A 13,426-nucleotide genomic window follows, 5' to 3' on the forward strand; every position below is an offset into this window, starting at 1 on the left:
CCATCTGGCTTTTCAGGAAGATGACAATCCTGAGTAAATGTCAGAGAGTCCAAATGGAAAGGAGCGGAGGACAAGAGCAAACTGGAGAACCTGAATCTGACAATGAAGAGCATTAATAAACAGGACGTGTTTGGAAACAAGAATCATCACAATGGAATCAGAAAGGTAGGCTTTGGTTAAAGCTTTATTTGTGCAGTATTTAATATTTGAAAGGTCAGCATCAAACCTCAGACCAAATGTGACTTTGTACTAGTCAATAAATCACACGAGAAGAGATTTTAAATAATTTCCTCTAATATGTCAAAGTTCTGAATGAAAATCTCCATATTTTATTCATTTCCCCCTTTTTATTGTCTTAAATTGTCTTTTAAACGTCTTTGATCGTGCAACCCTTTTGATGTGTGAAGCAGATATTCTGGCCAGCAAATGCGATTTTGATCTCAATGGGGTTTTAACTCGATTAAATAAAGGAAGTCAAATTAAACTGAATCAAATTAATGTTTATGTAAAACATGTTTATATTCTGAGAAATCAGTTTAGTTACAAAAATATATATTTTCTGAAATATTAAATATTGTGATTTGCTGTTTGTGGAAACATTTCCAACAATAATAGATTGAATGGCAGGTTTTTCTGTTGCTTTTCGTTTTGTGGTTTTAATGACCTTAATATTAATCAACAGCGGTCCCCCCACTCTATTTATAAAGCAATAACAGACAGCAGTTTGCCTCAAGGGAGGAGTAGCTCATCTTGTCATCATGGAAACAATGACATCTTATTTTCAAAGTCATTAATATATAAAAAAAAAAAAAATCAAACGGCATCAGTTTTTAGAAACACCTACCGGATAAGTGCACATGAGATCCACAAAAGAGCTTGGTTTCCAATTAATGGCCAATAGACGGACCTTTTGGTCAAACCACGCGGAGCCTGTGAGGGGCTATGCGGACACCGCTATGGAGTTTCCCAGTGAGTTATGGGCATGTCTTAATCACTTTTTCCCCTCTGTAGCTACACTGGCTTTGGTTGTTGGTCTTTTTCCTTGCTTTACGCACTGAGGGGGCTGCATTATGGGTTGATGTTTAATCTCTGTGTGTGGTACGTCAAAAAAAAAAAAAAAGGCGCGTGCTCGCGTTATCACCGTCTCGTCTCCTCAGGGGAGGTAAATAAAAAGGTTTTCCCAAAGCTCCCCAGTGATGAAGTCTGCTAGGGGAATGCTCTGTGCAGCAGGACGGAGCTGCGTGACGCTGCTGGTCGCGTCTTGGACCTTTTGGACATTTGACCGGTGCCCCAGACGCTGCCTGCGGTGCACACGTCCAATGATCTCACAATGTGTTTGAAAGATGCCGCTGCTTGTCGCGAATGTTGCGGAAAACTTGTAGAGGTAAGAGCGAAATGCGTCCAGCCGCGCAGATGGCCATGTGGGCATAACCTGTCTGCACCGCAGCTCTGCAAGTTCAGGTTATTTGATCGCGTTTTATTAGCCTGTGGCGCATGAATGAAATGTGTAGACAGTAGTAACTGCTTCTACTAACACGACGTCGTTTCTAGATTTTCGTGTAATTTTTCATTCATATTTTCTCGACTAGATAACTTTATATAGTTGAATGAAAAACCTGTTTTTCTGAAAAGTTTAAGTATTGTTTGATAAACTTGGTGCTTAATGGGAGCAAATGCCTCGGCAATAAACTTTTTTGCGTTATGCCTTTTTTTTCTAAAACTGTTTTAGTCTGAGGCAATCAGAAAACATTGCACATTGACTAATTAGAGGGACAAATTATTGTTTTAGTTGACGCATAACTCTTACTGTTGTCGTGGTGTCTTCTGTTGTAACAGAGGAAAGTCTTGCATTGTATGAAAAAAGCTTATAACTTGTGGGGAATGTTGGTAAAATGTGAGAATGACAATGCAAAGTGAGCAGAATGAGCTTTCTGTGATGATAAAGATTTTGGTGTTCAATATTGCTGAATAATCCTTTGTCATTTCTGAAGAAGCATTGCTAGTAGTGTTAATGATGTGCAGTGACATGAAGCTAAGTTTTTCTATAGGAATTATGTATATGCATTGTGTGATTTGGCTTAATCTTCATTATATAAGACGTTTGACTGCTAATTAGAAAACTACATCCTTTTGGGTATTTGACTATTGCAGTAAGGCATTATGCAATCAATCAATGACTCAGACAATGTCTGTGCATCTTGGCACAGACCCTGTTAAAATAATCTCATTCTGTAGTGTAATCTTAGAATTAAATTAAATATTTGACAACAGGATCACATGATCCACAATGTGGTGTTAATCTTTGTCCAGCGTATTTGCGGCATCTGAACACGCTGCTCGTTGAATGGTGCACAGATAAACTGCAGAGGTTGGTTTTGGGGCTCTTGGAAAGAACTTCCTAAACAAAGTAAGTTCTTGATCAGTTACATTGAGGTATGGCATCGTCTAGGGATTAAAATAGGATTTTTATCATTTTTTGAGAGATGAACTGTTGCATTTGCAAAATGGAGAGTCAAGGAATGGATCATTCTGACCACTGCGTTGCTTCAATACTGCTATCAGAAAGAAACTTTGCATACAGTGCATGAAAGTGACTTTGCCTTCATGTGCTTTGTGTGATGAAACCTCACCTTCTTGATCCAAGCAGTAAGGTTGGTTATCTGACTGATGCATTGATAAATGCTCATTAACCTCTTGTTTGTAGCTCAATGAGACATCAGAAAGATATCTCTTTAAGCTACAGGCAGGAGGATGGAAGGAAGATGCAAAAGGATTATAAAGATAATAGATAATATCATCATTATGTTGAGTAAAAGGAATGAGAATGAGAGACAAGAGCTGGGGAACATGAGGAGACATTGACCACCCAGTAGGATCTTCTTCATCTATGACTTGCAAGGATGCTGTGAAAACTTTGGTCATGCTTCCATGCTTTAATCCTCCCAGCACTAATTGCATCAAGATGATTCATCTTAAGAAAAATCTATTTGAAGACACTGATGTAAGCATTGTTGAAGCTCTGGACGAAATCGTTGCGACGTGCAAGTTTTAATTCCTACTTCAGCTGAAGATGTTTTATTTTCAGCTACTTGAAGTTCCCGCAGACAGCCCTGCCTCCTGGAGAGACGTTGAGTATTGATGACCACTGTGTTAATCAGTTTCATTCCCGAGGGAAGTCACCTTAAAAGTCTGCTTCTCAAGCATGACCCAGCAGACAGAGAAAGAGGGCCACTCAATGCTAAAGCTGATTGTGCAGGTTTCAGCACATACTTCTGTCAGCAGTCGGGGCAAGAGGTTATCAGAAGCCGACTGTCGTAAAGGATTCCAGCAGAGCAGGAAATTCTAAACCTACCATGTTAAAGACCTTCTATTCCACAAAAGACATGCATTGTAGTTATTGGCTTATGTGCCCTTTGCCTCTTTTAACTGCTTCTCCACCCGTCCTTTAGGCTGGATCATGCTTAACAGGCATAAGTTAAAATAGCACATATCGGAAATGTAGTTGCACGTGTCCACATCCGTCTTTTCCAACACATGTGCAACATACCTTCAGGGAAGCTTTCCACCATCCAAAGTGCCACTACTTGAAGACTCATTGTGCTTATCTGAAAAAGGAACACTGTTTTCAGGCAGCTGATATTGGCACACTAAGCTGTTGGCTTGTAGTCTGGCCACCGTCCTGCAAATTCCACCACCTTGGCGAGAAAGTCTCGACAAAGTGTATGTGTGAATGCATCGATGCATTTGCACGTAGGCAGTGGTGTTGGTGGAAAGGTCACCGATAACCCTCGAGCTGAGTCACGCAACTTAGCACAGTCAGGACACGTGGGAAAGAGGCCATTCATTAGCCTGCAAAGACAACGCTTTGCACGTAGAAGTGGCAATAATTTCATTCTTGGATATTTAGTTAGCTAGAGAGAGAAAGATTTCTTTATTACAATTTATAGAACACCTTTGGAGCTATTTTTTTGGTTCCACGGTTGTCAAAATTAAAAACAGGACTGGTATGGAAGACTGTGTAATGTAGCTACATAACACAGACATAGGTCACTGAAATCTGCTTCATTCTGGAGCTTTGAAGTGATTCACTATCTCCAGTTGGTGACAGATGTTAAAGGAGACACACCTTCTAAAAAGATTCACTTTTATCTCGACAGTCCACAAATTATTTTTTACAAACGTCTTGGGATCAATACAATGTTTTGGGATGTTTTTGGCAAATGTGGTTTTCACCTGGGAAAACTATTTGTTCCTAATCACCTTCTAGTTGTTTAATTTTGGTGCTTTAAATGTCTTTGAATCACTGACGCACTCTTGCAGTCATTTTGGTCGACCAGCCACTACTGCGAAGCTTCACCGCTGATATTGGCGCTCACTGTGACGTGATTGCCCCAGAAACGGTTTTGTAATCTTTTCCAGACTGATAGACGTCAATGATTTTGTTTTCCATCTGTTCAGGAATTTCTTTAGTTTGTTGCTTTATTTGTTCTTTTAGACTAATTCATAATTTCAGACAAGTTCTCTTTTTAGTGATTTATTCATTCTACAAAGCTGGCAGTAACCAGGATGTGGTGAATCACAGTTAATTCATAATTTGACAAGAAGACGATTACCTTTCCACATAAAGTCAGGCTGGTTTAGGGAATGAAAACCTAGTTTGAAAGCTGCGTAGTCAGGTTAAAATATTAAAATGTTCTTGATGGTGTGATTGGAAATGATGATTTGATTATCTGAAACACTTAAATGCAACAGAAAAACCAAAAACAGGAGAAATCTGAGTAGGCAAGCAGTTTTTCATAGCCCAATGTATAACACATATCTGACTTTTAAGTTTAGTTGTTTCCTGTCAGATGCTCAGCAGTCTGGGAACTTCTTTTTTTCACTTGTTACGGCTTGGAAAAATAATCAGTTCTTTTTATCATGCTTTTTGCGTCACACGTCCTTGCTCCTGTGACTAGGTTCATTCAGGATGTTGCACAGGGGACCAAGGTTGGGAGCCCACAGGACAAACTAAAATCTTTATCATAAATTCATCAAAATGTGCTCAGACATGAGTGGATGTTGCAATTTACTTTTATCTTTAGTTAGTTTGAAGGAGCATGTCAGTCTGACTAATGAGTCTGGAGCGAAATGAGACCTAAACAAGGCTCTTCCTCCAGTGTCTTTGTATTTATGTTTCTGTTCATAATCCAAGGCATCACATGTTTTCTTGAAAAGGAATTGCCATATCATGCTGAGTCATTCCTTCATGCTGACTTTACAGGTTGCCGCCTTAGAAATTCCCTTCTGGTATGCAGTATTTTCATTTCTGGGGGAAATTCTGACACCTACAAAAATCCTTTTGCTTCTGTTTGCGAAAGCCTGCTCCTTCAGCAGCTCTACCAGTATTGGTAAAAGTAGATATATTACTTTTATGTAAGTCTAAGTGATGTGTGTAGCAGTTATGTATAGTCAGTTCTGACTTTGAGCACTCAGCAGTCACAGTGATCTCTGTTTTGGGGGATTCTCATTGGGGAGTCAAGCTAGCAGCTAATCAAAGCAGGATAACGGCATAAAATAATTTATTTGAATTAGATTAGGGCAGGAAATATTGTCTAGAGAGGTGGACAACTTGACACAGGGCAATGCAAACACTTAGCTTTGCAGGGTAAGTGATCAGTTATAAAGTAGTGACATCTGCAAGTATCTCTTGCAAAAGTTACAAGTCATAAACAAAGACTCATGGAAAACTTAATGGGTCAACTTTGTCATAATTTGATACATATAGATTCCAGCTATTTGTTCACAAGTTACATAATTTGTAAAGTACAGGCACCAGAGGCTAAACATGTTAGCCTCATGAGCTAGCATCTGTGCCAGCTATGTTTTACCAGATAGCTGGCACAGATTTTATGGGATTCTTTAATGGCTATCAGTTACCATAACTAATAACGTAATCAATTTGTCACTTTCCCTTTCTACTTGGTCACTTTCACTTTCAAGCTCAGGCCTTTGGCGCGTGACAGCTTCAGACAATACCTTAGCTGTTCCTTGGACTGTCTTCTGATGGACCGAAGTCTTAAAAACTTTCCTCAAATACTTTATGTCCTTTGAATCCTAGGGAATTTTCAACGTTTACTGGGATCCGTCTTTTTCATGTTATCTCTTGTGATGACATCTACATCTTCTGGTTTCTTGTCAGTTTGTTGACTCTGTCAATTGCAATGATGTTTTGTTGATTTCCCATACCGTATTTTCTCTTACATAATGTCCAGAGGTCTTTGTCTCTCAGACCAGATAGGCCTCCAACTTATGTTGTAGGACTTCACTGTAACTTGCTTGGCTATAAGGTTTTGTGGACATTTTGTCTGCATTTTGCACTTTGAGTTTACATGCTGGATTATCACTTGGACATCTTTCCACACCCTACATCCTGGGTCCTTTCTGATGTGAATTGGACTTTTGTTAAGTGTCTGTTCTTGTGCTGCGTTAATTAGTGCCTATATAACAACGGTCTCAAACTGCATTCCTAGAGGACTAGAATCCTGCAACTTTTAGATGTATTTGCTTCAACACACCTGGCTCTGGTATGAGCTCATCAGCAGAGCTCTGTAGAGCTTGACTGTATGCTAATGAGGCAGTTTCACTTTGTAATTCAAGAGACACAGACAGGACTCTCGCCGTCAAGGGATGTAGTTTGGGACCACTGCCCTATAGCGCCTATTTGTCCAAACCTTTCTTGCTTTGTGTGATTTCTTGATGTGAGCCATCTTTTCCACTTCCACAATGATTTTCTGCTGTTCCTTTTCTTACATAAGGTTTCTGATGCATGAGGCATTCTCTTTCGCCCATTTGGCCATTGAACTTTAATGTGCAAGACATGGAGCAGAGAGAAAATGTTTTATGAATATGTCTCTTTCACAGCACATGCCGTTCAGAGGGGACCTAAGTCATCTTTGATGTTTGCATGCGATCGTTAGTTTTGAAAATTTCATGGCTCCTTGCCTGTTTGTATGCAGGACTGTTCGCCTTGCTGCTATTAGTGTTGGAGTGGACCCGTCCAGGCCTACCGTCCCCACTAAGGCCAATCTGTGACCTGAGGGTCCTGAACCATTTCATTCAGGAAGCACGAGACGCAGAAGTCGCTATGGTGAGAGAAAAATGTATGAATGCAGTAAGACGCAAACTCAGTGAAAGAGAATTGGTGCACAGCTACTGGCATAAACTCGGTTCGGATACGGTTAAGTAAGATGGCTCTAAAAAAGATGTTTATTTTCTCATTTCTTAGAAATCATGCAGAGAAGGATGTGGTCTAACAGAGGCTGCCTCTGTTCCCCAAACTACAGTCAACTTTGAGGACTGGGAAAAGAAAAATGTAAGTAACCATTGAGATTCGATAAAGAAAAATCTGTCATAAAAGTAGTGTTTATTATGCATACCGTAATTCTTCCTAGAGGTCATTTTATTGCTTGAGTGTCTTTTTTCCTTTCGGTTGGGAAGACCCGCGACTCCAGTTAATTACTTACGGAAGAGCTGATTACTTCCTACATCCTACGATCTTTATCTCCTGCTATAGACAACTCTAACTCCTTGGCTCCGTTTGTTTTTCGGGAAGGCAATGGAGCAAGCTCAGGAAGTGCAAACCGGATTGTGGCTTTTACAACAGGCCCTCAGCTTACTACGGACATCGATGACGAACTCAGAATTCAACAGCCACATAGACAGCGTCATCAGAAACCTACAGAGCATCACCGCTGTACTACGAAGCCTCAACTTTCAAGTGAGTCATTATGCGATAGAAACTTAAACAGGAATGTATGCTGCATTTCGTAATTTCATTTCTTTAAACTGACAGAATAAAAATATGGGCTGCAGAGTGGTGCAGTTGGTACCTTCGCTTCACAGCCCAACTGCGGTCTTTCTTTTGAGGAGTTTGCATCTTTAACGGATAACTTCCAAATTGTTAAAACTTTTCCAGTTGGTAAACACATCAATAGATTAATCATTCTTAGAGTTAGCAATGTTCTTTTCATATTACATCCAAAGGGGTATCCTTAAATTTAAAAAATAGTGACTTTTGCCATCTATTCAGAGTGAGTCTGCAGTGGCCCTTGCTGGGCTGACCTAATAATTATCAGTGGAAAGACATTAAAAAGCATCACAGCCTCAATTCCCCTGCAACTGCCTTGTAAAATAACACCTTTTGAAAGAAAAAACAGCTAAAGCTCCTGTTTAAGAACTGAGATAGTCTTGCTTACTTTTTGCTTGAAGGGGGGAAAATAACCCCTTAACATGCATAATGGAGTTGAGATAGAAAGGGAATACTTTTATTAAAGAAAACAGAGCAAGATTCAGTAGTAAAGTTTTTCTCTGGTGGATCTTTGTCACTCGAGATTTGAGGAGTTAGGAAATGCAGAGGTCCCAGCAAAGCACTTCTGTTGATTTGAGAATTTGAACTTTGACTGGACCATTGCAACACCTTGATTCTTTTCATTTTTAGCCATTCTGTTGTAGATTTCCTGCCATGTTTGAGATCATTGTCCTGTTGACACAGTTTGGTCCAAGCTTTGGCTGTCGGACAGATGGGCTCATATTTGATGTTAAAATACTTTAGTACATGATCGAGCTGTTTGTTGACTCACTGCCTGCAAGGTGTGCAAGTCATGTAGCTGGAAAGTGAGTCAAAGTCATCCACCTCCAGTCACATGCACTGTTTGGTTTTTACCAAATCTGATGCCGTACATCATGTCCAAACATTTGTACTTTGACGTAATTTTTCCAAATGAACAGAGTAGAAGTCTGCTGCTAACTGACAGAGAGTGGTACAGCTCTTATACAGGCTTCAGCATATCAGCCCTTAAGGTTCTTAACATTTAACGTTGATCATGAGAAAGGTCCTAGAGCCAGACTCTGAGAAAAAGTTTGCACCTCACATTTTTGTCCTTGACAGTTATCTGGGATGCCAGTTCCTTTCAGAGACAAACGTAGAGTTTCTGTATTTTATACAGGGGAACAAAAGTTAGTCTAAACCGTTGGGGAAGTTGTTAGTGCTGTTGCCTTTCATCAAAAAGGTCCTGGGTTTGAATCCTGGCCAGGCGTCTCTGCATGGAGATTGCATGTTCTCCCCATGCATGCATGGGTTTTCTCCACTAACATAGTTTCAGAGTGTGTGTTAGGTCAGTTGGTCTTTCTGTGTCGTGGTTAAGGGTGTGTGTGTGTGTGTGTGTGTGTGTGTGTGTGTGTGTGCATGCATGGAGGTTTGTCCTGACTGTCTCTGTGCCACAGGTCCTTTTAAAATCTTTTTCTTGTAGAACCCAGTATGCATGCTTAGTAAATTTGTGTCAAAAGCCAAATAAGGTAACGGATAACTTGAAGGATGTCATGAGACAACATTTTAAACTGTGAGCCTTTTAAGAACATGACGTATTAAGCGCTGGCAGCAAGTTTTTAGATTACTGCAGAAACAATGCAGCCTTTGAAAATGACTCTAATGCCTGAGCTGTCTGTATTTGGGTCGCATCATGTTTCTTTGTATTCGTTTCCAGGAATATACCCCACCTGCCAGTACTGTGGGACTGGAGGGAACATGGCAGGTGTCCACAGCAGCAGAACTGCTTCAGGTTCACCTAAACTTCCTGCGAGGCAAAGTACGCCTTCTTCTTTTGGACGCTCAGGCTTGTCGGCAAGAGGCCAGCTGATCAGGAGGCAGGCTCACTCCAAGACAAAAGTACTTTGTGTTTCCAAAGGCAAGTGGAGGAACTTGACTGTGTTACCCTGCGCGATGGCAGCTGGATGCAGCATGGGACGGGTCCTCGACTGGAGGGGAAGGACTGTCCCAGCAAGGCTTTGGACGGACTGGAGACGACTGCGCCATGGAATGTAAATGTGTCTCGTGGACGTGTTGAAGCAAACCTTTCCCAAAAAGACGCCTTTGGAAAGCACTGCTCCAATCGCTGTTCTACAGGCACGCTCTTGCACTTTTTTAGTGGATGTTAATGTTGTGTGAGTTGAGACGGAACTTTTCGGTTCATCCTGGAAAAATAGAGTGAAACACCCTGGAAATATTGATAGGACTGTTAGGTTGCAAAGAAGCGACACTGGGACTTCACCAACATGCCTTCAACTGTTATTTAACTATGCCTCAGAGATATATTAGTCTTGTCTGTTGGAACTGGTCAGTAAATATTTTTATTGTGTAGAAACTATTTATACAGATTTTCTATTTTTAGGCTACTGTCTTTATGTAACAGGTCCTTACAGGTTTAAACAAGCACGTTATCATGCTCACTTTTTGTACACTGGAAATTTTGCACACGTGCAAAGACTTACTCTTGATTTGCCATATAAAGCTGCTCTTCCTTTTTTTTTTTCTTAAAGTTTGCATCTGAACGTCTGTGTTACACTGCAGGGTTTTCTCTCACAGGCCTGTTGGAGGTATGCAAAGCTGATAGTTGCGGAGTGAGAGCCAGAGGTCACTGCGGTGGGTTACATGGGAACTGTGGACCGTTATCTGTGTTTCAGTTTCTGTCTAACCCCAACACTCATCCTGGCTCCATGCGCTGATAGCCAGACTGCCTGGAAAATTTTACAATTAACATCCTGTAGAGCCGTATTTGCAAACATGTTTCCAGAAACTGACGCTAACACTTGTTTTTTCCCCTTTCTCTGTCGTATGTCCTCAAACATGCAATCTTCTGACCCTGGGAATTGTAGGTTTCTCTCTTAAAGGGACGCTCAGCTGTTTCACAATAATTAAGTATTCTTCCTTGTTTATTTTCCTGTATTTTTATATGTTGCTGCGCAAATGGAAGATGTTTTTAAGGATGCATGTCTATTTTCTTTCCTGTTTTTTTGTATTGTTTTGTCCCATCGCTGCAAAATCCACAGTTTAAATGCAAAATATTGTTTTTGGATAAAGAGAGGGCAGATGAAAATACGACAACAGGAAGTCTGTTCATTTATCTGTTAGTAGGAGGCCTGCTGTTAAAATCTAAACACCTTACACTGAACACACCGACTTCAAGTCGCTTCTGCACTGAATCGGTCATGTTACATATATCCTGTATTTATTTTTTTCTTCCAATGATGTAGAAACAGAATTTGAAGAAGTTTCAAGCAACTTTTATTTTATTAAACCAAACACAGAATCTTAAGTGGATCAGTTTTGATCAAGGAAACAACAGACATCTGTTTTAAAGGAGAAGCAACAAATAAATTCAGTTCAAGTCCCGCTGACCTTTCGCTGAACTCTGTAATGTAAACAATGATCATATTGCCAATTAGATTAAATGAAGTTTAACTGCTGAAAGACTCACTGGAGCTGAACACCGACATCTAGTGGACATTGACAGTAACAGCACTCACTTTAACAATTGGAAAATTGATTTTCTGATTTTTTTTTGAAGATTTTCTGATTTTTTTTTTTCGTGGACAATGAAATACACCAGTAGTTGTACATGTTTACATGCGTTTCCTCCTCATCAAGCAAATATAATACATTAAACACATAAAAAAAGGAGGATTTTAATATGATTCACTTGTAAACACACACATGCCCTCCTGCTCTTCAAACCATGAGTCCAAACGAAAAAATGTCCAACAAAGACCACAAGAGAAGTACAACAGGAAGTACCTTCAGGTCACTGGGGATCAGGGTAGAAAACTTTGATATGAATGGCTGAGTTATTGCGTGTACGTGTCATGGGCTCCCCCGCCTCGTCGGGATCTTCGGGCTCCAGGTCGTCGATGAGCTCCACTGTGGAGGTGTTGGCCGCCAGCTGCAGCGCGCCCTGACTGCTGGCCTGCAGCTGCAGGGCGATGTTGATGGCTCTGTTGATGGCGAGGCCCAACCCGTGGACGCAGATCTCCCTGTGACCACCACCGTCCAGCAGCTTCTGACAGCGCGCCAGCTGGGCCCGGAAGTCGGTCTTCATGTTAACGTAGACGTCGTTCCGCCTCTTGGGAAGTTTCCGGGGCAGACGCTTCCTCAGGGTGTACTCCACTGGATCCATCTCTACGGCTTGGGAGCTGGACTCCGTGTGGGACGGGTTGCTCTGGGGGACGGAGGACATCCCAGGGTTGCGTGGTTCAGTCATGTTTCTGAACGAACAGTGACGATCCAGAAGAAGAAGGCTAATGGAAAGAACATGTGGCAAACATATTAAAACAACCAGTTACAGGTGAACAAGTAAATGTACAATACAAATGTTTCATTTATTTAATCTCAGAAGTTAAAGAAATTAGATTAAAAATACTTCTTTGAAAAGTGGGTATCATTTAAAATACAAAAATAAACCTCCATTAGGGAAACTGGTGACAGTTGCAAAACTGTAGTAGCTGCTACAATTTCACATACATCTGTTATAAAGACACAAAACTGTGGCTAGTATTTAAGATTTTGATCAAATTTGGAGGCAACTATTTTAAGATAAAGTATAAAATTAAAGCAACTGAAAGACCAGCAATCCTTTCATTGTCCTTACACATAAAAATATAACAGAAAAAAACTGAAAAATGCCAGGCCAGGAGAGATTTTCTTTTTAAATGATGATCAAACTCTTTCCTGACAGGAAAATGTATCACTTTTAATCTAACAAGATAGGAGGGAAGTCTAATCTTTCCATAACTATTGATGATAAAAAAGTCAATACTGAATATAATAAACACAAAAACGTCATTAATCAGATTTAAATGATTCAATTTTCCTCTAGATCAGGATGTCAAACACTAAAAAATATCTGTTTTTGTTTTCCAACTTTTTATTAAATGTATTAAACTATGAAAGGGGAACAGATGAGAGGAATAAACACAGTTAAATATCAGCTGGGAGATTAATTTGAACAGATTATCTCAAGCAACTGAAATATTTGGTTCCACCCACGTAACTTTGGAAAATAAAACGCAAACGTTGTCCTTGATGAGAGGAATAAATACAGCTAAAGACTTGCTGGTAACTTAATTTGTTCCCGTGTTGTGGAGGTGGAACAGATAATTTCAAATAGCTAGAATAATTTGACCGGATGGAAATAGTGCGTACACACTTTACCGGTGCGAGAAGCGAAGCGTCAAACGCGCTACGTTTTGCTTGTTTTTCACCTGTCTGATAGTTGCATGTTCACTTAATGGAGGTCTTATATGATGTCGTTAACTGTATAATTTCTGTTCAGAAAGAAACCAGCGTCCAACTGAAAATACAAAATGTCTCAATCGAGATGAAGTAACGGCTCAAATTAAATTAAACCACATTGACTCACTACCTAAGCGTTGCAGTTTCTTGTTTCGTACCGATAAACTGTGAATAGGAAGAGCATAATTACCTTCAGAGAACAGAATCAAGATAAAACGTTGCTTTACGTGGCCGCCATCATAGTTTTCCTGTACACAACAGGAAGTGTTCCATCCTAACCCGGAAGTAAAACAGGTTGGACCGGTGAGTGTTTTTTTCCCC

General features: G+C 40.3%; 2 protein-coding genes across 3 annotated transcripts; one reads left to right on the forward strand and one right to left on the reverse strand.

The window, feature by feature from the left end:
* The first annotated feature begins 883 nt into the window (after positions 1-883).
* epoa (erythropoietin a) lies at positions 884-10,918 on the forward strand. 2 transcript variants are annotated; one of them, XM_015057774.1, is made up of 5 exons: positions 884-969; positions 6,999-7,129; positions 7,268-7,354; positions 7,595-7,759; positions 9,525-10,918. In XM_015057774.1, exons 1-5 carry the CDS (start codon positions 891-893, stop codon positions 9,675-9,677), a joined length of 615 nt encoding a protein of 204 aa, XP_014913260.1. In that variant the 5' UTR covers positions 884-890; the 3' UTR covers positions 9,678-10,918. The 2 variants fall into 2 exon arrangements, with proteins under 2 accessions (XP_014913260.1, XP_014913261.1); XM_015057775.1 differs by lacking the exon at positions 884-969 and adding an exon at positions 1,236-1,384.
* Positions 10,919-11,078: 160 nt separating this feature from the next.
* Positions 11,079-13,389, reverse strand: pop7 (POP7 homolog, ribonuclease P/MRP subunit). The gene is made up of 2 exons (XM_015057776.1): positions 13,296-13,389; positions 11,079-12,111 (listed from the first exon to the last, which is right to left on the reverse strand). The coding sequence occupies exon 2, from the start codon at positions 12,072-12,074 to the stop codon at positions 11,619-11,621; it is 456 nt and encodes a 151-aa protein (XP_014913262.1). The 5' UTR covers positions 12,075-12,111; positions 13,296-13,389; the 3' UTR covers positions 11,079-11,618.
* Between the last annotated feature and the right edge of the window lie 37 nt (positions 13,390-13,426).

This window comes from Poecilia latipinna, unplaced genomic scaffold (genome assembly GCF_001443285.1).
Source record: "Poecilia latipinna isolate Pla-1442-1.1 unplaced genomic scaffold, P_latipinna-1.0 Scaffold1490, whole genome shotgun sequence".
Classification (NCBI taxonomy): Eukaryota; Metazoa; Chordata; class Actinopteri; order Cyprinodontiformes; family Poeciliidae; genus Poecilia; species Poecilia latipinna.

Coding starts and splice junctions, on each gene's coding strand:
- pop7 (XM_015057776.1), bottom strand. CDS start 12,074: ATGACTGAACCACGCAACCCTGGGATGTCCTCCGTCCCCCAGAGCAAC.
- epoa (XM_015057774.1), top strand. CDS start 891: ATGGCCAATAGACGGACCTTTTGGTCAAACCACGCGGAGCCTGTGAGG. Junction 970..6,998: donor CACCGCTATGGAGTTTCCCA/GTGAGTTATGGG, acceptor GTTTGTATGCAG/GACTGTTCGCCTTGCTGCTA. Junction 7,130..7,267: donor GAGACGCAGAAGTCGCTATG/GTGAGAGAAAAA, acceptor CTCATTTCTTAG/AAATCATGCAGAGAAGGATG.